Source organism: Patiria miniata, unplaced genomic scaffold (genome assembly GCF_015706575.1).
Source record: "Patiria miniata isolate m_02_andy unplaced genomic scaffold, ASM1570657v1 HiC_scaffold_30, whole genome shotgun sequence".
Classification (NCBI taxonomy): domain Eukaryota; kingdom Metazoa; phylum Echinodermata; class Asteroidea; order Valvatida; family Asterinidae; genus Patiria; species Patiria miniata.
Genome location: NW_024037070.1, coordinates 2,074,775 through 2,101,719, shown reverse-complemented (window position 1 = coordinate 2,101,719; position 26,945 = coordinate 2,074,775). Strand labels below are relative to the sequence as shown.

Sequence of the window (26,945 nt, the reverse complement as noted above, 5' to 3'; positions counted from 1 at the left end):
TTTTTTTCAGTCATTTTGCCCGTAGTATTTAAACAGATTTATTGTGTCCAAGGCACTTTGGGCACTAAATTCAATCCGATTGCCTTTATACTTTGCACACACTGCTAGTCCAGCACCTACAGTTGTGTACCGAATATTGACGTCATCACGACGTCATCATGTGTCACCTGTCATGTCGCCATAAAGGTGCATTTTTTGAAGGTCTATGTCGCCGGAACTACAGGTCTGATTGGGATGAAACTTGGTATGTACCTAAACCGGGATGTATTATAGATAAAAATTGAAGTGACGTCACGACGACATCATCACATGACATGTGACATCATATTAAATGTGCATATTTTGAAGGCCTAAATCTACAGAACGACACGTCCGATTTGGTTAAAAGTTGGTATGCACCAGTGCCGCACCCAGGATTTGGCTGGGGGGGGGGGGGGGGCAAAATTTAAAAAAAAATGTTACCCAAATTTTTGGCCGCAGAAAAAAAAATGGAGTTTTTTGGGGGGGGCCGACTAATTTGACGGCCACATGCATATCACCAAGGTAAAATCGTGGGACTAGAAAAAAATATTTATTGGGTGCGCCACTGGTATACATAGACTGGGATGTGTTACACCGGTACATGAAAATGGAAGTGACGTCATTACGAGGACATCACGTGTCACATTAAAGTGCATATTTTGAAGGACCATATCTACAGAACTACTTGTCCGAGTGGGTTGCAAATTGGTATGTACTTAAACCGGGATGTGGTATAGATGAAAATTGAAAAGGCATCGTGATGACCTCATCACGTGTCACATGACGTCACAATTAAGTTGCATATTTTGAAGGTTTATTTCTTCAGAACTGAAGGTCTGATTAGGTTGAAAGTTGGTATGTAAATAGACCAGGATGTCTTATAGATGAAAATTTAAGTGACGTCGTCATGACGTCATCATGTGTCACGTGACATCACATTAAAAGTGCATTTTTCTATGGCCTGTATCTGCAGAACTTTAAGGAGGGATATGTTGTGACGTTGTGACGTCACCATTAAAGGTGCATTTTTTAAACTATTGGCACTAATCATTATGCAACTTTCTACTGATCTTTGTCCCGTCAGTCTACATGTAACATGACCAGGGTTCAACTTTAGCGGTAGCCAGCTAGCCAAATGCTAGTCAAAACAGGGACTGGCTAGTCAAACTATTCCTTAAGTAGCCTGGATGGCGAGTCAAAAATTATTGGGCTACGGCAAAGATGAAAGGACAGGAAGAAATAAATCATTGAATTCAGGAAGCAAACCTGTATCAATTTTTGTCTAATTTTGTTAACGTTTTAGGGGTTAAATTATTAGATATGTTTAATAAAGTAGTGACAAGATTGCCTCAGGATACATGCTTTACATGTTTGGACATTGTTGTTTGTGAGACACTCTATAATACAAACATGCGGGCCAGTGAAAATGCCTGCGGGCTGGTTAAGAGTCTGTTTCAGTAGCCAGGCTGGCTAGTGAAAAAACCTCAAGGTCAAACCCTGATGACATAAAAATACAACAAATTGCCGAAATAGCCATGTGTTTGTCCACAAACATAAATCTAGTTATATATTTCCAGGTCCTTTCACTTTATTTTGCCTATGTAACCTGCATTTAACTTAATCAGTATTCATCATGCACATTTTAACTGATGACATCGTCATATCAGAAGTAACATTTAAATAGAATTGTAAGGAAATCTAAAGATCCCTAAAGAATTAATAAATGGTTTAACTGAAAAATTTGAATTTAATACTTTTCCTGTTTTTGCATAAAAATATTGACAACTGAACTACACAGTGTCAAATAATATAGTTTCATACCCCATCACCCTGTGTTTATTGCCAAAAACAAATGTGATACGTCTAGTTAATAAAAAAAAAATATTTGGTAAAGGACATTACAGAATGTGGGCCTACATGTTATATGTTGTCTGAGATAGAAGTGAAGTATTAGCACAGATCAGGGCTGTTCATTGCGTGATTCCAATATGGCTGTCATTGACATTAAAGCCATTTCTGATTTTCATCAGCACAATTTTTGAAGGTTTATAACCACAGCCAGGGATAAGAAAATGGATATTAGAAGGAATAGAAGGTTTACGTAGATCTTTGTGATTGCTTTTCAGACTGGACGAATATCTATTGATGATGCTGTGCACTATTCCAGACTACTTGGTATTGTGGCATCAGCAGAAACAGAAGCCCGCACAATTGCAGAGGTTAACAATGCTTTCCAGGACAAAAGGGTATACAACTTTGGTGTATATAAGTACTACAAACATCGTTCCTGTCAGAGACGTATTTTGCAGGTAAGGCCTAGCAAACTCACTGTATACATTTGTTAGCATTATCAGCACTCAGTCACAACCGTGATGGTCTCTTGGCAAAATGACAAATAAAGTGTTACAAAAACTCCCTAGCAACTTTGAATTCTAACTAGGCTGTGACCAACATCCCACTTTGTGCATTTTGTATGCTTGTAATTTCAAAGAACCCAATCCTACACGAACGTGTTTTTGTTCTTCAACCCCATAATCGCATGTCTGGGGATTATGGGTTTGAAGTCTGGCTAAAGTTTGCCTGCCTTAGTGCTATATGTGTGTCGCAGGTCTACCTATTACAATTTACGGGAAAACCCGGCTATTCAAAAATAAAACCTAAGTTCACTGAGACAATACGATTTGCATAAATCATAGAAATTCTAATTAACAACTTTTCATATGAGGTGATAACAATATACACATAAACTTATACCTCACTACGTAAATTAATAAAATATCTCAGGGGTGCTTATCCGAGTCTTTCGGTAGCATAGCTCCTGTGACTTCGCTGAGTTCAGATGATCCAACTTGACGATGTTGGTTCTCGGTAGGTTGGTTCCCCGTCTAATGATCTGCTGGGACCTATATGCCGGTTCCAACTTGGCTAGGACTTCACGTCCTGTGTCGATAACCGTGTCACTGCTACTGATATGCTCGGTGACTGGCACCTACAGACTGTACGTCGGGGTAGCAAACCGGGTCGATTCCCCTATTTTGTTTTATTTACTGTTTATTTCAGTTTTTATTTATTGATTTTTTTTAATCAAATAGTTTAATTGTTTTAGTTTACTAACTTTACTAAAATTAAAACCTGTTTTTGTTTAAATTTGCATATGTATCATGTGGTGTAACCGTGTTTTTGAGGGGTAAAGAACCACAAGTCAACTCCAAATTGTTTTTCATTTTTATTTCCACATCAGGATGATTCACAAACAAGTAAAACTTAAACCTGTTAAATTGACATGGATTAAGCACTCAATTTGTAGTGAACAGTCGCATCTGTTTCTCAGTTCTGATGCAAGTGTGTGTGCATGATATGAAAGGCTTCAGGAAATGATTTGGATTCATTTTTTACTTTGAGCACAAAACATGAAATTGAGCTCCTCGGACTTCCCAGGGGAGCAATTTTGGGTGCTCAAATTGAGCTCCTCGAATTTCCCAGGAGAGCGATTAACTGAGCTCCACGAATTTCTAAAAATGAAGGCCTGATGCCCGTACATTAATCCTCAAAAACAATCAAAAATTAATCACAGCAATAGTGTTATTTATTGGCCTCCGTACTTTTTAATCCGCGGCGGAATATCTGGCTGAATACGCGGCTATCTTTACGCACGTGGCATTGCCGCTAAACAGAAAGAATGCAATATCGAGACGCCACTTCAGCGGTTGTATGCAAAGTCTATGGAGAGTGTGGCACTGTGCGAGCAATTGCCTGTCCGTGTAGAAGACTGTGCGCGCACGGATGATATCGTTTTCGCATGCCACACAATTAACATCCACAGTATCATGGTGGTTTGAAACCTTCCCAGAATTCCTATGTTGTTATATTGTTTTTTACGTGCATTTGAAAAATGGAAAACTTGAAATAAACTCGACAACCAAATGAGTCAGGAATATAAAATTTGAGAATTAGAGACAAAAAAATACACTGAACAGGGCTGCAAAGATTTAAAATGTAAAAAAGGTTTTTCATTTTTTTCATAAAATGTCCCCTACTGACCAATAGGTGACCACTGGCCAAATTCTGTGAACACCTTTTGTGAGGCTCGGTCCAAAGATACAACTGACCAAGTTTTACATTAATTTGGTCAAGACTGTGGGAGAAGAAGCATTTTGTAAATATTCATTAAATGACCTCTACTGATCATTGGATGACCAATGGCCAGATTTTACGAACATGGCTAGGAAGGCATGTGACAAGGTTTGATTTGGCCAAGTTTGTTTGAAATCGGCTGAATACATTAGGAGTTATGGCCAATTTTATATTGGTCACGTGACCGTTTGCCCGAAGAAAGAAAGAAAGAAAGAAATCGGACGATCACAGTATACCAGCTTCGCACGGCTGATATAAACAGACACACTGGACAAGAGAATTAGACATATTCACAGTGATTTTAATAGTTTTCTAGCACGGTTTTAAAATAATTTAAAAAAACACTGCTGCTCCGGCATTCTTGTCCACGTGGCCGGCCGGCATGCCGCTATGCAATTTTCTCACGAATTTTCTTTTGTTTAATTGATGTAACATTTTATTTGTCTGCGCGAATCAGCTTTCCTATCATGATATATGAATTTTCACAGCGATTGGAAACGGCACGCAGCTCCCGGCAAATTGAGGTTTTTGTAAAATCCATTACAAAAATTGTGAAAACTTTCAGAACCATCTTTCAAAAAGTTTGTCTGTGATTTAATATTGTCGTTCCCCGTCAAAAACCAATACAGTCCTTGATCCTGCACTTACGTTGTTCTAAAACAACCGGCAAGTGGCAATGAATCATTGGCTAGTTTCAAAAAACAAATTCCAGGATTAGGCCTAAATATCGGAAAATATTAACTGCAAAGCTCCACATGAATACCATTGCTGTAGAAATATTTCATGCCTAAAAACAGTTGTTTATAAAACACCAGACAAGCGTTAGCAAGGGAAAAATCTTGCGCGCACATGTACTGAGGAGCCGTCACATGGTTTGAGCAAGCCATTTCTCATCTTGGGGAATTCCCTCGTACTTGTAGATGAGCACGTGTTGACTGTACTGAAGGGCCGTACTGTCATTTGATTGACAAATTGGTCGTGTCATTTTTCCTCTTTCCACTGCCCAATCACGTGATGTTTTATGCATGGGATATAGTAGTGGAATCCAGGATAGCGGTTTATCCTGGTTGTCAGGAACACTACCAGAAAGCAGTCATTTATATAAAAGGATAAGGTTGTTGAACATGGGAAACACAAATTAACTGATTAAAATAATGACACAAGATACAGACAGCTCAGTTTATTGAACATTCGAAACAGACGATCGACAATCAGCATTGGATAGTACATAACCCTTGTGAAACGGACGGTGAATTTTATGATGGCGTGTGGTTTGATTTTATTTATTATTTTTTTTTTTACCTCTTCTACCTTTCTTTATGGCCTAACGCAACAAGCACCTACCACTGGTGCATATGCACTGCAGGATTTTATTGTGAATGAGTATTTTCTGGCCATTCCAACCAGATCCGCAATTTGGTGCAACAACAACATTAGTAATCATTATTTACGTCCTGTACTAGACGCAAAACAGCGGCAAACATTGTGTGCTTATGTTTACAAACACATTATTACAAGTATATCACGTCTGCCAACAACCGTACTGTTTTGGAAATTCCCTGGTGTTAAGCGGTCGTTATCAAATGATGTACATTGTGCAAATGGGACCAGCGAGATGGTATTCCGTTCTTTGACTGTGTGTGCTATAGCCGCTCGGCGGGCTGGAGCTATTTTTGCGTTTTACATTTCTAAAATCGCCAGGAGCCATCTGAGATTTGGACTTGATTTGGTTTTGATTTACATACGTATTGCAGCAACATGAGGTAAAAGTTTGGCACTTTCGACAGCAATCAGTAAAGTTGTGGGGGAAAAAACCCCGAAAGTATTGCTGATATTTTTGAGAAAAAAATCGGTGATTTAAAACTGATATCGTCGATATCGCGATTTTTATCAAAATGTATGCGATTCCGATTATATTTTTCCGAAAATCGTATCGCGGCGTCCCACAGTGATGTAGTGACTTGATGCTGGGCCTTGGCCTCGAGGCTCGAGGGCAAAAGCCTTGGCCTTAAGGGATCAGTGCCTTGCAATTTTGAGTCAAGGCTCTTCAAGGCCCATAGATTTTTGCATTTTCCAGATAAATCTGTTTGAAATTTTGCTGTTACCATTTTAATCGTGTTACCATGGAGGAGTGAAACACCTATAGATTTGTGTGTTGGGCACACTTTCACTTTTATAGCATCACATTTTGTTACCATTGTAGTACATTTGCTGCAATAATTTTCTGTACACTTGTGGGGCTAAGGAGATAATCACTTAAATTGTATGATCAATGTGATTGGTTGTATATGTCTCCCTGATAAGTGCTAAAGATTTGCATGTATCTGTTTTAATTTTTTTTATTCTAGATGCACTGTGGTACTGACCCCCATCTACTTAAACACAAGCACATTTCATTCAAAAGTAAGGGGAAAGTGGCCAGGAAATGCCTCAGTACCACAGTGCATCTAGAATAAAAAAATTTCCCTGGGCCCTTAAGCGAGCCCCGGACCCCACGGCTTCAGGGCTTCGCGCTCTGTGCTCGCACATAAAAAGTTCCACTTTAGGATTTAAAGACACCCCCCCCCCCAGTCTGGGATCAGGGAACGGGTCTGAACAAGGTATACGCGGACACGCACTGAGTGTGTACACGCAGTTTTGCGATGAGCAAATGTCCACAACTTTTCAGTATGATAGCACCATATTGTGACGATTAAACTTTTGAAGTTGAACTTATCGCACTGAAAAATTAAATCCATTCAAACATAATTAACCATTCATATATTTGTGGAGTTAATTAGAAATGGAGTTAAAGGGATAATTTTGGGCGGAAATTATCAATTACACTGATGATGGCGCTTTCCCCTCCCCCCTCCCTCTCATTTAAAATGGTCTAGTGACGCCCATTAAATAAACAGTTAAAATGCTCCAATTTTGTGACTTTTTTCCGGCGATATTTCCAGACTTTTTTGTGTTCATGTTCATGGGCCATATTTTAGCTTAACAGCTATAATGATGTAAACTCAACAGAAACTGCTGCCGTAGCGAAACAAATTACAACAATGTTTTCATATCTTTACTTCCTTACGCGCGTGCATGCACGCATCCCTAGCAACTGTGTTGCGTACGCGCGCGTCAGTCTCACGCGATGGGGGTTGAGCGCATGTGCAGTGCTCTATTGTTACAAGCTACCGCAGGACTGTTACTATATTTTGACCAATCATTGGCTTGCATGGGGCTGAACAGGGCTTGACCAATGCTGGTTCAGGGGCCATTTATTCGCTTGATCTTTGAATCCGGTCCATTATCACTGTTAATGCCCGGCCACGTGATCGAGTCTCGACCAATCAGAAACCATCAACTCTCCAAGGTATTTATTAATATTATTTATTTGACCGCAACAAACAAAATACAGACAGTAATGCAAAAAAGAAAATGTAACTAGAAATGTGTTTGTGAACAAACACCAGCTGTTTTGGTTGATTCAAATGAGTCTGTGACGTGATGAAAACATGATGACATCACTGCAAATTTCTATAACTCATCTTTAAGTACATATCATGTTACAAACAAATCGGACCTATAGTTTTTTATAAAGGCCTCAGAAAAATGCATATTTAATGCAACGTCGCATGACATGTGATAACGTCATGTTGACAGTGGTGTGAAATCTCCGCTTTTTAGCGGATTTCCGCTTTTTTGTTGAGCATGCCACATTTTGATTTCCGCTTTTTATTCTACTGATGGTCCAGATTTGCCCCAGCTTTTTCCCCCGCTTGTAAGCTTTGATTTTATTTCTGTTTATGCACGCGAAAAACACAATTGATCCGCTCTACAAATCATGGAGTGAACACAGTCACCCGTATACGTGTACGTGTACTTTACATGTGTCGTGTACAATGTGCATGCATTTCTCTGCTCGAAGCCAAGCAACTTTTGACATTATTAATTCCGCACGATGTCAGTGCAACACATATGCATTTTTGTCCAAAGAGGTTCGGAGTTTGATACCAACATTGACAAGACCGATCCTCAAGTTACAAATCCGTGATAATGGATTTGGATGGAACACACTGTTCATGGGTAGAAATCAGGCGATCAGAAAAATCAGCCTGGACATGCGAAGTGCATTCTTTGCAGCAAGCAGTGCTGGACGATAGACAATGATATCGCCGCGCAGTGTTGGAGCAAAGGCTTTGACCCTCAAGGCCAAGGCTTTGACCCTTAACGCCAAGGCCAAGGCTTTGACCCTCAAGCCTTAAGGCTAAGGCCAAGGCTTAACCCTCAAGGCCAAGGCCAAGGCCCTGTTTTATAAAATGACCACTAATATAAAACTAATTATAGTCACATGACACATCATCACGAATCGCTCATTAAGAAGAACAAGTTGTCTTTAATTGCAATCAAAATGCTCACATACAATGTTTTATGACTGCATTGTATCTATTAAAGTATAAGTTCAGGTCTTCATGAATATGGTTTAGCTAAAACAAAATAATGATTTACTTCTATATTGAGGCACAATTCTTCCAAGTGTAACAAAAGGGGATCCAAGAAACTGATTTGGGGAATATTTATTTGCTGGGCCAACATGGTCAGAAATATTAGCATTATTTAAAACAGATACATGCAAATCTTTAGCACTTATCAGGGAGACATATACAACCAATCACATTGATCATACAATTTAAGTGATTATCTCCTTAGCCCCACAAGTGTACAGAAAATTATTGCAGCAAATGTACTACAATGGTAACAAAATGTGATGCTATAAAAGTGAAAGTGTGCCCAACACACAAATCTATAGGTGTTTCACTCCTCCATGGTAACACGATTAAAATGGTAACAGCAAAATTTCAAACAGATTTATCTGGAAAATGCAAAAATCTATGGGCCTTGAAGAGCCTTGACTCAAAATTGCAAGGCACTGATCCCTTAAGGCCAAGGCTTTTGCCCTCGAGCCTCGAGGCCAAGGCCCAGCATCAAGTCACTACATCACTGTGGGACGCCGCGATACGATTTTCGGAAAAATATAATCGGAATCGCATACATTTTGATAAAAATCGCGATATCGACGATATCAGTTTTAAATCACCGATTTTTTTCTCAAAAATATCAGCAATACTTTCAGGGTTTTTTCCCCCACAACTTTACTGATTGCTGTCGAAAGTGCCAAACTTTTACCTCATGTTGCTGCAATACGTATGTAAATCAAAACCAAATCAAGTCCAAATCTCAGATGGCTCCTGGCGATTTTAGAAATGTAAAACGCAAAAATAGCTCCAGCCCGCCGAGCGGCTATAGCACACACAGTCAAAGAACGGAATACCATCTCGCTGGTCCCATTTGCACAATGTACATCATTTGATAACGACCGCTTAACACCAGGGAATTTCCAAAACAGTACGGTTGTTGGCAGACTCCAGCACAGCTGTTCGTGTGTGAACATGTCTCTTGATCGATGTACGTGATATACATGTAATAATGTGTTTGTAAACATAAGCACACAATGTTTGCCGCTGTTTTGCGTCTAGTACAGGACGTAAATAATGATTACTAATGTTGTTGTTGCACCAAATTGCGGATCTGGTTGGAATGGCCAGAAAATACTCATTCACAATAAAATCCTGCAGTGCATATGCACCGGTGGTAGGTGCTTGTTGCGTTAGGCCATAAAGAAAGGTAGAAGAGGTAAAAAAAAATAATAAATAAAATCAAACCACACGCCATCATAAAATTCACCGTCCGTTTCACAAGGGTTATGTACTATCCAATGCCGATTGTCGATCGTCTGTTTCGAATGTTCAATAAACTGAGCTGTCTGTATCTTGTGTCATTATTTTAATCAGTTAATTTGTGTTTCCCATGTTCAACAACCTTATCCTTTTATATAAATGACTGCTTTTTGGTAGTGTTCCCGACAACCAGGATAAACCGCTATCCTGGATTCCACTACTATATCCCACACATAAAACATCACGTGATTGGGCAGTGGAAAGAGGAAAAATGACACAACCAACTTGTCAATCAAATGACAGTACGGCCCTTCAGTACAGTCAACACGTGCTCATCTACAAGTACGAGGGAATTCCCCAAGATGAGAAATGGCTTGCTCAAACCATGTGACGGCTCCTCAGTACATGTGCGCGCAAGATTTTTCCCTCGCTAACGCTTGTCTGGTGTTTTATAAACAACTGTTTTTAGGCATGAAATATTTCTACAGCAATGGTATTCATGTGGAGCTTTGCAGTTAATATTTTCCGATATTTAGGCCTAATCCTGGAATTTGTTTTTTGAAACTAGCCAATGATTCATTGCCACTTGCCGGTTGTTTTAGAACAACGTAAGTGCAGGATCAAGGACTGTATTGGTTTTTGACGGGGAACGACAATATTAAATCACAGACAAACTTTTTGAAAGATGGTTCTGAAAGTTTTCACAATTTTTGTAATGGATTTTACAAAAACCTCAATTTGCCGGGAGCTGCGTGCCGTTTCCAATCGCTGTGAAAATTCATATATCATGATAGGAAAGCTGATTCGCGCAGACAAATAAAATGTTACATCAATTAAACAAAAGAAAATTCGTGAGAAAATTGCATAGCGGCATGCCGGCCGGCCACGTGGACAAGAATGCCGGAGCAGCAGTGTTTTTTTAAATTATTTTAAAACCGTGCTAGAAAACTATTAAAATCACTGTGAATATGTCTAATTCTCTTGTCCAGTGTGTCTGTTTATATCAGCCGTGCGAAGCTGGTATACTGTGATCGTCCGATTTCTTTCTTTCTTTCTTTCTTCGGGCAAACGGTCACGTGACCAATATAAAATTGGCCATAACTCCTAATGTATTCAGCCGATTTCAAACAAACTTGGCCAAATCAAACCTTGTCACATGCCCTTCCTAGCCATGTTCGTAAAATCCGGCCATTGGTCATCCAATGATCAGTAGAGGTCATTTAATGAATATTTACAAAATGCTTCTTCTCCCACAGTCTTGACCAAATTAATGTAAAACTTGGTCAGTTGTATCTTTGGACCGAGCCTCACAAAGGTGTTCACAGAATTTGGCCAGTGGTCACCTATTGGTCAGTAGGGGAAATTTTATGAAAAAAATGAAAAAGCTGTTTTACATTTTAAATCTTTGCAGCCCTGTTCAGTGTATTTTTTTGTCTCTAATTCTCAAATTTTATATTCCTGACTTATTTGGTTGTCGAGTTATTTCAAGTTTTCCATTTTTCAAACACACGTAAAAAACAATATAACAACATAGGAATTCTGGGAAGGTTTCAAACCACCATGATACTGTGGATGTTAATTGTGTGGCATGCGAAAACGATATCATCCGTGCGCGCACAGTCTTCTACGCGGACAGGCAATTGCTCGCACAGTGCCACACTCTCCATAGACTTTGCACACAACCGTTGAAGTGGCGTCTCGATATTGCATTCTTTCTTTTTAGCGGCAATGCCACGTGCGTAAAGATAGCCACGTATTCAGCCAGATATTCCGCCGCGGATTAAAAAGTACGGAGGCCAATAAATAACACTATTGCTGTGATTAATTTTTGATTGTTTTTGAGGATTAATCTACGGGCATCAGGCCTTCATTTTTTAGAAATTCGTGGAGCTCAGTTAATCGCTCTCCTGGGAAATTCGAGGAGCTCAATTTGAGCACCCAAAATTGCTCCTCTGGGAAGTCCGAGGAGCTCGATTTCATGTTTTGTGCTCAAAGTAAAAAATGAATCCAAATCATTTCCTGAAGCCTTTCATATCATGCACACACACTTGCATCAGAACTGAGAAACAGATGCGACTGTTCACTACAAATTGAGTGCTTAATCCATGTCAATTTAACAGGTTTAAGTTTTACTTGTTTGTGAATCATCCTGATGTGGAAATAAAATGAAAAACAAATTGGAGTTGACTTGTGGTTCTTTAGTGTTTTCTATTTTGTTCTATTTTACTTCGTTTTTATTATACTCACTTTATTTTATTTTTATTTTATTTTGTTTTATTTACTGTTTATTTCAGTTTTTATTGATTGATTTTTTTTATCAAATAGTTTAATTGTTTTGGTTTATTAACTTTACTAAAATTAAAACCTGTTTTTGTTTAAATTTGCATATGTATCATGTGGTGTAACCGTGTTTTTAGGGGTTCTAAATTTATATCCAAATTGATGAATAGAGCCCCCTCCCCCACCAAAAAAAAATCCAATTAATTTAAGTCCGGTCATACATCTGTCAAAGAAATACTTTTTTTGGTCACATAAATCCTCAAAATTAGTAAAATGGAAAAGGAAAATAATTATATGAATATTTGGTTTTGGGCACAAAAAAATAAAAGGATCGAAAGTAAGGTCACAGAAATGTTCAAGTAACGCCATTACAAAATGTCGAATGGTACTACGCACAAACAATGTCACCGTGCACGGGTGGCCAGTTGACCGGCCGCGCTTGCGGGCATATCCCGGTAGTCGACACACGGAAAATCGCTCTGCACTCTATCGTTGTGGAACAAATGAGCTCGACCTTTCGTAAGGTATTTCCAACCCAAACTTGTCAAAAATGAACGCTAGTTTCTTGTAGATGTACCAGAGATCATTCAAAATGCCGTTCAAAAACTCTGGCTCCCTTTGGAATATCATAACTTCCAGAAAAACGGTGTAATTTCACATAGGCCTACCCACTGTTGTCTGGCTGCACAGTATTAGATCGCGCACAACACAAGTCTAGTACATAACATTATGTACCGTACGCGTTATGCGTAGGACGGGAACCGTCGCCCACACACCACACTCAACACGTGTGCTTGGGCCGCCCATTTGGAAGCTCGTCCATTTTATCGAAAATAGGGGTGTTGGTATTACAAAGTAGGTGGTTTTAATTGCTCAGCCCATCCATTTCATAATTGTTTTGTGTTTTCACTTCATCGGAGGTTTATTTATTTAGTTTTACATTATAAATATTTATAAACTAATTTATAAACTGATCTCAACCGAAATTATTATTTCATTTTATTCACTTAACGGCGGTGCACGTCTGAATGACGATCCTGCCATAACCTTGATCATAATGGAACGTGCTACATGTCGTTGATGAAAAGAAAATGGCTACCATGTATTTGTTGAATTGTTTTGCAACGAAATCGTTCAAACATCGGGATGACAAGTTAAGAAATCAAGTATATAAAATTTGGATTGACAAGATTTTACTGTTGGCTTTTATGTAGAAAAACTTACAAAAAAGCTTACAAATTTACCCAGGAGCGCTATAATTCGCGCGCCAGAAACGTGTTAAGGAGCGCGAAGGAGCGCGATCGCGCTTGCGCTCCTTAAAAATGAAGGCCTGGGCATTAACTACTGTTTCATGTATTGTCTTGGCGTCTATTTTATGTAATGTTTCGGCGGTCTGAATGTCAAATGTTCATAGTTGCTTGTCTTCAGTGTTGTAGTCGAGACCGGATAGTCCGAGACCGAGACCAAGACCGAGACCTGAAGATTCGAGACCGAGACCGAGACCGAGACCGAGACCAGCCCCTTCAAGGCGGACCAAGACCGAGACCAATATGGTCCGAGACCGAGACCGAGACCGAGACCGCTGATAATAAATAACAATAGTCGAAATAAAAAAAACAAGACACGTTATTATAGTTGAAAAATGTAACCTTTCTATTCACAAAGAATACAGACCAAATTTTGACCAGTGGCAATGTTTACAAATTGATACATGACACCTTACTTGAGCAAAAAGTAGTTACACTTAAGAAATATGGGCTTTGACATGTTGTCTACACCCAATCGTGACAAAAGTAAAAAGTTCAAGGTAGATGTTTCATCTGTTATAGGAACTCGGATCCTAAACTCCACAGTCACCCCCTTGGTTTCAGCTATGACTTCTAACGGATATTTAAAGATGCAATTTTAATTTTACATTGTGCCTCTTTTTTCCTAAAATAAATATAGGAGTTAACTTCTAACAAGAATTGTGTATTTGGTTTTAAAAAATGGGAGCTAGAAAATGTTGAATTAATTTTTAAATTTTTGTCATAGAATGTGGACTTGTACATGTAGACCCACAAGTTGCGAGGTGGTAGCCAGAATGTGCCAGATATTGATTTTTAATTTTTTTCTGAACGGGATTTTTAATTTTTGAGGAATAATGGGGTACTTTAAAATGAGCAGCCAGAAAATGGGGTCTCATCATACACTCTCATGGCAACAGTGAGTGGTAACTGGTAAGAGTGTGTGAGTTCAAAGCTGGAAAATCAGGTAGAAAAATTTACTTTTTCTTCAAAATACTGTCCCAAATTAAAGAGAACATTGTGTGGGGTCGAAAATATAACTTATTTGAAGCACCTCATTTATTATCAGAATACAAAATGCAAGTGATTACGCCCACAGGGGTGGGCTAAACTACACAATCCCCAAAAATGGTTGACCCTTATTGCATAAATTGTTACAAGTTTATACTTTGCTTTATGTGGCCGACTCAACAGATAAATGCCGAACTTGTTCCAAATCGTTCAGTGACTGGTACTGCTGCAGTTTTACATGTACTTTGGGAACTTTCCAACGTGCAGTCAAGTCCAAACCGACCGCGATATATAACAAGCTTGATCTACGGGCTAGCAAATGTTTTAAATAACAACGGTACTGAACGAAGTGAACACAAAGTAATCGATCGAGCTGTAAAAGCTACATATTGCCGGTCTCGACCCGAGACCAGCCAAAATATCGAGACCAAAGGGGACCGAGACCGAGACCAAGACCGAGACCACAGCTTCCGAGACCGAGACCGAGACCAGCAAAAAGTGGTCTCGAGACCGGTCTCGAGACCGAGACCGGTCTCGAGACCTACAACACTGCTTGTCTTACATTCTTTTGCCGATCTCAGCCACATTTAGCAATGGTCACCTTGTGGTCAGTGCGAGTCAGTTTCCAGACAAACTGTTAAAACGACAATTTAGGCTGATATCCGTGCTTCGGGAAGCACATTAGCTCTAGTTCATTTTTGTGTCTTTGGACAGTGTAAAAACCAACAGTTTTTGGAAATTTAAAAAAAAAGAATGGCGGCCATCTTCAAAATAAAAAAATATAAAAAGCACCGCCTTTTCCCTTGTTTTCAAAAACCCTGACGCTGAATAGGTTTTTTTTTTTTTTACTTTGCCTGAGATGGACCAAATCGCAAACATGTGATGTGCGATCAGACGTGTGTAGGTAGTTAGCATAGCCTGCTGTCATTCACAAGCTTTTTCATGAAGGAATGGGAGGAGCCTATTTATTTGAGGCTCCATAGCTAGTGCGGCGCGTGGGGTGTGGCCAGGCTGGGATATCGCGACATGGCCAGGCGGGGATTGCTACGCGATCGCGGGCAAGTGTCGATGGAAGGACGTATGGTAAGGGTGAATTCAGCCGCAGGTCATGGGAATGCATGGAGAAAGAATTACGCGAGCAGTAAACTTTACTATTTGAAATGAACCCAGCTGGATTTGAAGCTGAGATAGCTTTTTATTTTGGCCCCTCAAGAAGTTATCTCGGAAACAGGGCGCCGCCATCTTTAATTGAAGGGAGACCCTAGTGCGTTTTTTTGACGCTAGCCGGCAACTTCGGGACCAAAAAATCTGCGTACGTGTATGGATGTCGGGAGCTGGCCATGCAGCCCAGGGGATCGCTGAATGACGGAAATTTTGCAAATGTTGGGTTCGCGGTGACTAATGACGCTGTCACAGTTAGAAAAATGGCTTCCGGGAAATTTAAAACGTAATCAGAATTATCTGCGCTGTTTTTTTTAAGGATTACGTAAAAAAACAAACATCTGTTTTAGCAAGTTCCTGGGCAGCCAACCTTTTTACCTTTCCGTCTGTGCATTTATTTTTGGAGTATTATGAAGATCACAATGGCAGACTCACACTACAAACCTCAATTTTAAACACAGTTTTCATATACAAGTCGGCCATTTAGGCAGTTTAGCCAATATGAAGGAAAAGTTAACTTAAAAACATGCATAAATTGCAAAACCTTTTTGACCAATAGTTGGCCCACGCCGTTTGGTCTACGTGCTCGCAGGTTTGGCTATTTTCAGGTTCAGCTATTATCAGCTATTTTTTTTTAGAGCTCCACTCTCAACCCTGTGTTGAGGTCACTTGTATTTTTATGTATAATAGATCCCGGTATAAGTACATATTAAGTTACAACCAAATCAGACCTATGGTTCTGAAAATACACATTTAATGTGACGTCACATGACTTCTGATGACGTTACTTAAATTGTTATCTATAACAAATCCCGGTATACCTACATATCAAGTTAAAACCATATTGAACCTATAGTTCTGTAGATATAGACATTGGAAAATGCAGAGTCTATGTCACTCTACTTACCTGTAGACAACTTGCATATTTCCCTAGACCTGCACAGGATTTTTTTAGTGGTATACTGGTTAATCGGTTGGTAGTTTCACACTGTGGCAAGTAATAAAAAAGACTGTTAAAGTGGGCTGTTTTATAAATGGAAATTGAGTTACGTCACAATGTCGTCATCACATTTCATGTGGCGTCACATTAACGATGCATTTTTAAATGTCAGTCTACTGAACTGTGTGTCCAATTTGGTTGTAACTTTGTAGATACCTAGACCAGGACATGTTATAGATGAAAGTCTTAGGAGTATCTGCACAACCAAAAACTTTTTAAAATTGACCTCATGGTTTTGTAATTATTTAAAAAAAAAACAAGAACTTACTGATTCAATTTTTTTTTTGGGGGGGACCTAATGAATTGTTTTTAATAGTCTTAAGAAGCCGATTGATTTGGGGGCTGACAGGTCAAAGGTCAAGGTCACTATTCCTTAAACAAGAAATCTTGTCAACATGATAACTTCAGTAATACTTTACTTAGGAACTTGAAATTTGGTTTGTGGATTGTTCTTGATAGTCTTAAGAAGCCTATTGATTTTGGGGCCGACAGGTCAAGGTCACTATTGCTCAAACAATAGAAATCTTCCATTTTGGTTAGCGACACTGACTTTATACCGACACTGACTTTATAAACAAAAAACTATCAGGATGCCAGGGGGATTGTGCAAGTCTCACTTGCAGTACTTTTGGTTTTATCCATCCTGGAAGTTCAAAAAGCATTGACCTTTGAAGTTTGAAGGTGCCTTTTAGATTTTATTTAAGAAATGAACAATTTTCTGTATTCTATAATTTATAAGTCTGTTTTGTAATTTTCTACGTCTTTTCCAGATTGATTTTCAGTCATGCCAAATTTGCAATATTCAGAAAGGAAACCTGAATCGGATTTTTCCATTTGCCCAAGTAACAGACTATGAAAGTGAGGTATGTATGCATGTCATTTTATCTTAATTGAATACTGCTTCTAGTGCTGCACTTGTAAATACAAGTGCAGCACTAAAAGCAGTATTCAGAATTTGATTTCTAACTACTGAGCCCAAGGCGCCTGTAGTATTCAACCAGATATTACTTTTCTTGCATTTGTTTCGAGATGTTAACTTGTGTTTTGAGTGAATCACTCAGAGTTTGCATGTGGGCAAACTCTGCACACTGTAGGTTGGTGGATGTTGAGGAGCCATCCGCTCTACCAACACTGAATGGTTGCCGGTTCTGTGCAATATCACACCCCCTCACATCCATTGCAGGGCAGCAACTAGCAAGCTCCTGTCAAGGATCGTGACCAAGACACTCCCCATTTCCCAGGATATCAACCATCCTCCCAGACAGCGGAGCCTACATTTTTGTACCTCGTAATTTGGACCAACCCTGGAACAACCTATGATAGCTGCCAACTTTGGCAGGAAGAATGCGACAGGAGCAACCCCAGGATCAAGGAGCTGATCGCCGACCTTACTGTTCGACTCCCTGGTATGGACCTCCTGAGCAACCTCTGGACCAAGTTGAACCGGGCTGCACTGGCGGTTAACCTGCAGGGCTACCCTTCTCAGGTGGAACAGGGGTGTGTCTCCTCTCTGTACCTGCCGTGCTGAGGAGAAGATGGAACAAATTGTGGAGGAGTACCCTCTTTAGCGGTTTCAAGGTGGCCTCTCAGCACTTTACCTCACAGATGACCCGGCAGTCATGTGGCTTTGCCAGGCAACCATTGGCAAATAACATTCCGACAATGGCAAACAAGGAGAGATAGGAGAGAGAGTAGAGAGAGTGACTCAGATTACACCTAGTAGGGTGAACTAAAATTTGTCCAAAAAATGCAATTAATGCATGCAATGTCAATATTTTTAATATTCTTAGCATTTTTCTGTTGGTATACCGGCACATGTATGGCTCACACTGTTTTACAACATCATTGGCACTAATAATGGCTCGATCTGAACCCAGTCGTAAATTACCTTTCTTGTAAAAAACTGCCCAAACAAAAATAATTAGAAAAATACTTTGAAAAGTAGACAAGGTGGGCAGCAGGCCAATCTTGCCGCCTGGGGTGATCAGGCAACACGAAGCTTGTTTGTAAAGGCTGTTTGTAATCATGGACCATGGCAGAAACCTTCAATGATAAACAGCATGCTATCCCAGCAGACATTTTGTTCCTGCCACCTCTGACCTCAGTAACCTTTACCCCACCTCTGATCTGTCTGACCTTGCCCCACCTCTTACCTCTCTGACCTTTTCCCCACCTCTGACCTCTTTGACATCTCCCCACCACTGACCTCTCTGACATTTTCCCTATTTCTGACCTCTCTGACCGTTTACCCACCTGTGGCCTTTCTGACATGGATCATATTCCACTAACCCTTTCCTCTGACCTCTCTCTGAAGGAAGTTTTTGATTCAGGTCCCGTGACATTTTGTCTCTCTGCATCCCCACTATGCAGCAATCATAGCTGATCTTTCTCTGAGACATATAGGGCTAATCTGAAACCCCGTTCTGGAGTAAACCCGCAAACATAGAAACACCAAAATGCGTATGGAGTGCAGCTGGGTGCTCATTCAAGATGGCAGCCACCACATTAAAAATGCCACATGAAAAGAAAGAAAGCCTAATGCTATGATGAAAATAATTTAAATCCCAGATAGCAGTGAAAATTGGCAAATACCGGCCCACTTTATGCTCACATACAGTTTTATTTTTTATCATTACTGCTCACTGCACTGAATAAGTGTGTCCATTTTATGCACAAACAATAATGCAAGTTGCTGTATCCGCCATCTTTGTTCTTGACATTCTTTCTCGTCATTCGAAACCCTGTTCTCATGTTCATTCAACACAAGAACAGGGTTTCAAATACACCCTTGGTGTTCCTTCGGAGCCAGTGAATGACATGCTCTGACCACAGCCTGCTGGTTGCTTTAATTCGTCGGTTCAGTGTGTGACATCGCGTAGCTGCAATTAGCTGAATAAGAACATGTCCCGGACACTGATTTTGGTCGCAATTCAAAACATGACTCGGCAACTTTTGCATTGAAATTGAGATCCTGGAATATTGTTTTTCTTGGAATATACAGCATTTACTGAGCTGAAACTTGTTAAGCACACTTCTTTACATTTTGAGCACTGTTGTTACTTCAAACGAAAAAAAAAATGCACAAATGACAAATGATGTACTCTACCTTTAATGGGTTTGTCCAAAGTGATGGCTGTTTTGTGTCTTACAATGGGGTCATTCAGACACCATTTTAAATTCCCTTTAAACACCGGTTGAACTCGATTCGGCATAACTTTCTTGCTAAACTGATGTCTGAACGCTTTAATATTTAGACCGAATCGAATTCAACTCGTCGCTAAAACGGAAAGTTAAATCCCCTCGGAGGGAGGGTTCATCTCTAAACCAGAACAATTTTATTTTGTAAAATGATGTATGAACCATTTTAGCTAAAACTCTTCCCCTTTTAGCCAGCGCAGTGACCCCGAGTTACGTAACATTGTTAAACAAACAACGTACCATGGGCTACATGATGGGCACAAAGCACCTGTGAATCTCCTAATTTTTCTACCGTTCATGAAAAAAAATCAAACTTCAAGTCCATTCTCCGCAAGCTTTTTTACCACATGGTCGGAGTTTCACATTGTGCTCACTCGCACATACGATGACAAACATGTTGATGCCAAAGCAACAACCGCTAAAGCCTCTTGTCAATAAAAAGTCAGCTGACTGTCAGCGGATGTTCGCTGAATTCTGGCGTTGCTAACGGCCAACAGTTCGCGAACCTTCACGAACGATGTAAACTCATGCCTGACCAAGTTAATGAGGTAGTCCCCGCTCGTGTGTTATTGTTATTCTAATTCCCCTACTGAATAATTAATAACATTGGACCTCTTATCTGAGTATCAGCGGAGTCAGCGACCTGAAATTATGCTTGTTTGCCAAGTATGTGAGTATAATAGGCAATCATCCAGCCGATTTGCCAAAAGAAATAACAAACTGGAGATCATTGTAACACTGGGAAAATCTGTTGAATTCAACTACGATATAAAAAATCTGGACGGATCCCTCTATATTGACTGCACGTTCCAAGACAGAGTGTGGGGAAATGGTTTGTGAAAAATAAGTCAGCTCTCAGGCTACCTTTACAATTAATTCAAGGCTGAATGACAAGGGGAACATGACGACAGCGTGCTTAGTCTGTGTACCTTGCAAAATATGTATGCACAGTGATGTGCAAGGGCATTATTTTTTGTGTCTCTATGGACGTGTAGCTTCCACACCACGGACCATTTGGAGCTCCTTACAAAAAAATCGCAATTTTACTTCAGGTTGTCCAGCAAATGAATTTTAGGGTGCGCTGCTTGTTTGTTTTCCGACACTATTCTTTCCTCTATCAGGCTCCATGGTCGATCACAACGGTGGCGTGGGCATAGCTCCATGGTGTACTTGACAAGCATTCTGAAGCCATTCTAAGCTTTTGGCGGTATAGTTGCATCGCGGGACATTTTACTGTAATCTTTCTTCATGATGTTAATGATTGCATTAAAATTTAACCAGAAAGTTAAGTGTCACGTTCCAAGCACTGATGAAATATGAGTTGAATTAGAGTTCAAATTTTTTTTCTGCTCTGGAAGATTATTGTTACTGTAGCCTGCATGGTCTTGATGGAAATTTAGTACTTTTAATAGAATTTTTCTGGTTTAATCACCAAGATGGAAAATGCATCTGATATTCGTAAAATTATTTTGATCATGCTATTGCAGCAGGTGGAGTTGTAAAGCAGCATCTGAAAAAGATTGACTCAGCGGCCAGATTTGGTTTGAGAATCAATTCCTTTCTCCTACTCTTGTCGGAATATCTGGTGTTTGCAGTGGAAAGAAAGTCAAAAATTTCCCCCGACATGCTGACAGTCACCCTTCATTGCCTTGAAGAGGCTTTACTGTCAAGTTTGGATCAGTTCATAAGAGTCTCCCTAGCAACCCAGCAGTTCGTCGTAAAAACTTAATAGATTTCATCTGTATTCCTAATGCAGGGGCAAGAAAGAAACTAGAATCACTGCCCCTCCTGTCTAGCGACCTCTTTGAAACTCCAAGAATTCCTAGAGACAGAAGCCAAACGAATCAAAACCGCTCCAAGATTGTACCGGCCCCCTCGCTATCGTTCCGGACGTCCCAACTACTCCGGCTGCCTTCCGGTTTTTACCGATCATTTTATACAGGTTTTTCCCTGTTCTAAAATTATGTCATCCACAGGGCTCCCAAAGAAATAGTCTTCAGTGATTTCCAAATTCAGATACACCTGAAAGACTCAGCTAGGTGCCGCCGTGGGGATACCGATGGCCACACAACCGCGTCCGCCGCTACTCCACCGGTCTTGTCTGCCGTATTCACTGCCCCAATACCCAGCAATCCGGGTGCCAAGGCCCCACCTGCCCGGGCAGTGATTCAACTTCGCTCACTTCAGCCCTTGGTTTCTATGAGTGGTTCATTTACATCAGAGTTCCCTTCTGCCTCTGGGGTCCTTCTTCAATCTGAGGCTGTTCTTCTCAGAAGCAGAAGAAGAAACGCATGTCGACAAATATATCCAACGATAGCTCTGTCGGCCACAAACGACCACCAAAAAAACAAAAACAAAATGCTCACCAGGACAAGGCCTTACTTCAAGAAATTCAGAACCTGTCTGAAACCTTGTCAGCCTTCTCCAAGCAGACTGCCGTGGCTGATCAAGGCTTGTCTCCTCAGCCCCTGCGGGCCCCAAACCCTTACATACCCCACACGTTTTCCCGTCCTCCAGACACTCCAGTCATGTTGGTATTTGCCCCTAGCTCTCTCCGTGCTCCTACGGGCTTGCTTTCTGAACCTCCTGCCCAGGACCAAGATGTTTCCTCTCCTCTGTCACCTCGTTAGGCCTAACAAGAGAACACAACTATGCCAACCTTCATGACCACGCTTTATTGCCGGGTACGAGACATGGCGCATATGTTGGGGTTCTGTGAACCCCACACCTACTACACAGCCATGAGCTTACTACACAATGGCTCCTGACTCACTAGTCACCCACAATCCTACTCCAGTGGTTTCTTTCGATCAAGTTTGTTCTTTCGAGTCGGTGTTTGACCAACCTACAGTGCATCGTCCTCCTCCTCGCCCGAGTTTGTACTCCTTCCTGGCAAATGAGACCATGCCTACTGTTGCTGATGACATGCGTGATACAAATAATCGCCAACTCTGGTCATCAGGCCTCGACTGCGTCCCTGGTACCGGACGCTACCTGTAACCGCAACGAATGGCACTTCGACACTTTGACAGCCCCGCTCATTTCGGTATCACCCACACAACGTTGTTGCTCCTACTGTCCGAATACTTATTTCAGGGGTTGTCAAACCATTCCAACCGACATGCTAGGCTCCGCCTTTCGCTGTCTGGACAACTCACCTGGGGCAGTTCTCAGTGAACTTAATCGAGTTTGCAATCACAGCATAGAAGCATGACGGGCAGCAATTCTTGATTTAGTTTTTCTGCCCTTGAATGGAACTCGCAATGTCTTGAGTCCCTTCCTTTCCAAGGGTGAGACCTCTTTGCTGGCCAGTTTCAGACTGCTATGGAGAAGATCTTCCCAGTTGTCCACAGCCGTCAAACAGTGGTGTTCATTCCACCGCTCAAAGCCCTGCAAATCCATGGGCCACCTTCTGTCCTTCAGCCTCTGCCCAGAGACAATGGGCCCCCCAATCACAGAACCTGTGAGAACCCGTTTGACCCTTTTCGACTGGGTCCTGGGACCAAATCACTTCAGTCCGGTGGGTACTTGACACCGTCTCACTTGGCTACTGCCTAGAGTTCACGAGTGCCCCCTTGTTGGACACACATGCCTGCCAGACTGAGGGTCTTCACCAGAATTATGAAGACACTGGCCAGTGCCCTCCAACGTCAAGTTCTAAAGATGTTCATAAACCTCAACGGATTCATCATCGGGGAATAGGGGGCATCAACAGCTCACACAGTCCGTCAGACCCGCTCAATCACCAAGGGCCTGGATTTCTCATCAATGAGTCCAAAACCCAGCCAATCATATTCCATCCAACGACTCACTTATTTCGTGGCCGTCCTCGATCTACATGTAAAACGGGACACGGCTTAATGTTTATCAATGTGCTTTCCCCTACGCCTACTGTTGTCAATCTGTTGTCACCCGCTATGACAACACAACTAAGGTGTTCGCCCCATGAACTTGTTTGCCTACGCTTTTTCCTCGATCTCTCTACTAACATGAGTATTTGGTAAGATTGAACAGGATACCTACAGGGTCTTCCTGGTTGCCTCATTTTAGCTCTGACAACCGTTCTTTCCATGACTTGTCTACCATTCCTCCGCCTTCTCAAGAGGCTGCTGCTATCGCAGCCCGTAGTTGGCTTCAGTCAACCCAAATTGTTTGCGACAGCCGATTGTGGCATTCTATAAATGGTCCATACGGCGTAGGGTGGATCCCTTAGCTACAACTCTAACCGAAGTTGGCGATTTTCTTCTCCACCTCTACCAATTGGGTCTTGCGGTTCTCATTGTCTAGAACTATCGCTCCGCAATTGCGACTGTTTATTCAGTAGCCTCGCCAGGTTACTGTTCTTATATAAGCACTTTTCCTCCCCATGGCAGCCACAGTGCGCCGCAGTGAACTCCACGCCCTGACCATAGGTCAAGGACATTTGCATTGGGAGTTCGGCAGGGTCCGCCTGATCCCCCCATCTATCTTCCCTCACGAAGAACCAGTCGGCAATTTTGACATCTCAGCAGTACCAATCAGTGACAACTTTACCCGATTATTTTAACTGCCGATTCCTCTGGTTTACTTTGGTTTAATCTGGTTGACTTTGGGCTCACGCTTCCTTGCGGCTCACCTTCCACATCGTACACTCTCATGTCATGAGCAAACCCACCTACCTAAAACAGTGCTATTCTACATATGTAGTAATACTCTGCGGGTAAATTGAGCGCAGTAGAATTTCCCCCACAACCCCAACCGAAGTGTGGGCCAATTCTACTAGCGAATACTTACCTGTAGAGTGCCCTCCCCACTCTCACGTACGCGTTCACTTATGCACCTTACTCTCAAGAAAAGAGGAAGTATGGCGGGGGCGGGGCGGGCAGTTAGCAAGGTAATGTGGGTAATAAATCTTAGGGAATGGCTAGCACCCTCCAGGGAATAATGCAGAAATATGTAGTAATACTCTAACAGGAATTAAAGTATTTGCTAGTAGAATCTGCCCACACCTTGGTATGTAAGGTTAAGCATAAGCTCCGAAGTTTGCCTAACGTGTACATTTGTATTGTGAACAGTGCCCCCTTGTGTCTTGAAGTGTTCCCCCTCACCACCGGCTTTTTCTTTTCACCCATCCTTTCGCTCTTTAAACAATATGCTGGATGCACTGTTTTTCCCATCGGATGGAGCGAGGAACACGTATAGAATCACTCCCTCTTCTGGGTCCAGATTTATTTGCTGGGAAATTCCAGGACTCAATGGAAGCAGAAGCTAAGCAGATTGACGCTTAAGAACAAGTCAATTTTCGCAAGCCTGTTCCCAAGTCAGGTTCAGACTTGAAGACCTGAAAATCAACGGCGACCTTGATGCCCCATACAGACTTATCGAGGAAGGACCCATGATTGATTTACCACTTCCCAATCAACCAAACTTTACCACCAAAATCAATCCTTCAAGCCGAGTGGCCAGACAGGAAAGTTCCTAGCCTCTTGATTTCATGTAGTCTATGTAATAGAAAGTCTATGATATGTGAGCTGCTTCAGTGATAAATTATGCAAAAAAGACTGCGTCTTGACCTCGACATTCTGACCATTCAGGGGACGCTTTCTGTGTCAGATCTTGTCATGAATATCTATAAATAAAACCTACATACGACATCTGAATTGAATTGAGCTAAAAAGTCTGTGGTCACGCACTCTGTATAACAATAATAGAGCCGGCCAATCGTGTCTAACTTTTGTAGATCTATGACCCGGCTATTGTTGTATTACAAAAACACTGCATCCGAATCGACCAATCAAAAACTTGTGTCCAGATTTCAGAATGAAATGTCACGATTTAATAAAGTTGACTCTGATTGGCTGGTGTGCGGGTTAGCATAAATCTGCATGCTTAGATATCAGACATTGGACTGGAGATAGGACTCCGTGGACAACGGGTGATACTCAGACTAGGCATGACTTTCTACTGGCGGACCCCAATACCTGGACCCATAGGGGGCCTCCTTCAAAACTTCATAGGGTTGTGGTCTCAGGTTGTCTCCGATCGGTGGGTGCCCAAAACAATAGAACAAGGCTATACAATAGAATTCTGGAGCACCCCCCATCGAACACCATGGTTCACGAAACAGGGATTCCATCTGACCCAACTACACGCATGACCCTAGAGACTTGTAGAGATGAAATCTCTTCTTTGAAAGAAGGCGGTTCAAATAGTAGATCCTCGGGAAGAATGAACAGGTTTCCAATCAACTTTCTTCCTCACACCAAAAAAAAAGCAACAAAACATTGTGGCCAATCTTAAATCTGAAACCTTTAAACAGATTCTCTCTTCTGAAAAGATTTTGCATGGACTCCCTATGAGTAGTTCCAGAAACTTTTTCAATACCAGCATCATGGGCTGCATCCTTGGACCTCAAAGAGGCTTACCTGCATTTTCGAATTCATCCTTGTCATTATCAATATCTGCAATTCCGCTACAAAAAAAGTTACGTAACAGTTTACAGCCCTTCCATTCGCCCTTTCAATATCTCCCCGGTTCGTCACAAGGATTGTGAATGCTTTTGGTGCTGCCCTTCACAAAAACGGAATATGATGGTTTGCATACCGGTACATGTATCTGGACAATTGGATGGTAGTCAGTGGGTCAAAGCAGGAAGTTAACAAAGCATTTATTGTCACCCTGGGTTGGGTTGACTAGTAATTCACAACCAACTCCCACAGAGACCCTAACATTCCTGGGATCAGTAATAAAACATGATGGTCCCAGCAGCAGCTAAAACTAATGGGATTAATGGCAAGTATTGTTGACCTAGTGACCCCTCAAAGTATCTCAAAATCCTGCAGATATGTTTTCCTATGACCCTGTTGTTTAACCAACACACCCTGCTACACACGAAGAAAAACATCTCCCAAGCTGACAGAAGTTATACCAATCATGTAACCATCTCGACTTCAGCAAAACTAACTAATTACCTTAATAAAATTACAAGAGGGAGTTTGCAAACACTGGCAAACCAAATCATTACAGTGTATATACAAGAAGAGTAATTTCAAAATATTAATTCGCATTTTGACAATCAGAATCTTTGGTCGAAACTAATTTTCTTCTGAGGATATTGAAAATCTCATCAGAATTATGTGCAAATGATTTATCAGGTTTTTG

At 41.1% G+C, this 26,945-nt stretch overlaps 1 protein-coding gene across 1 annotated transcript in view; it reads left to right on the top strand.

Moving 5' to 3' along the window:
• Positions 1-26,945, top strand: part of LOC119739059 — a 108,050-nt gene that overhangs the window by 18,876 nt on the left and 62,229 nt on the right. Inside the window, exons 3-4 of the mRNA XM_038213894.1 lie at positions 2,148-2,330; positions 17,378-17,470. Of these exons, the coding sequence (XP_038069822.1) occupies positions 2,148-2,330; positions 17,378-17,470 (276 nt within the window). The remainder of the gene's footprint in view (positions 1-2,147; positions 2,331-17,377; positions 17,471-26,945) is intronic.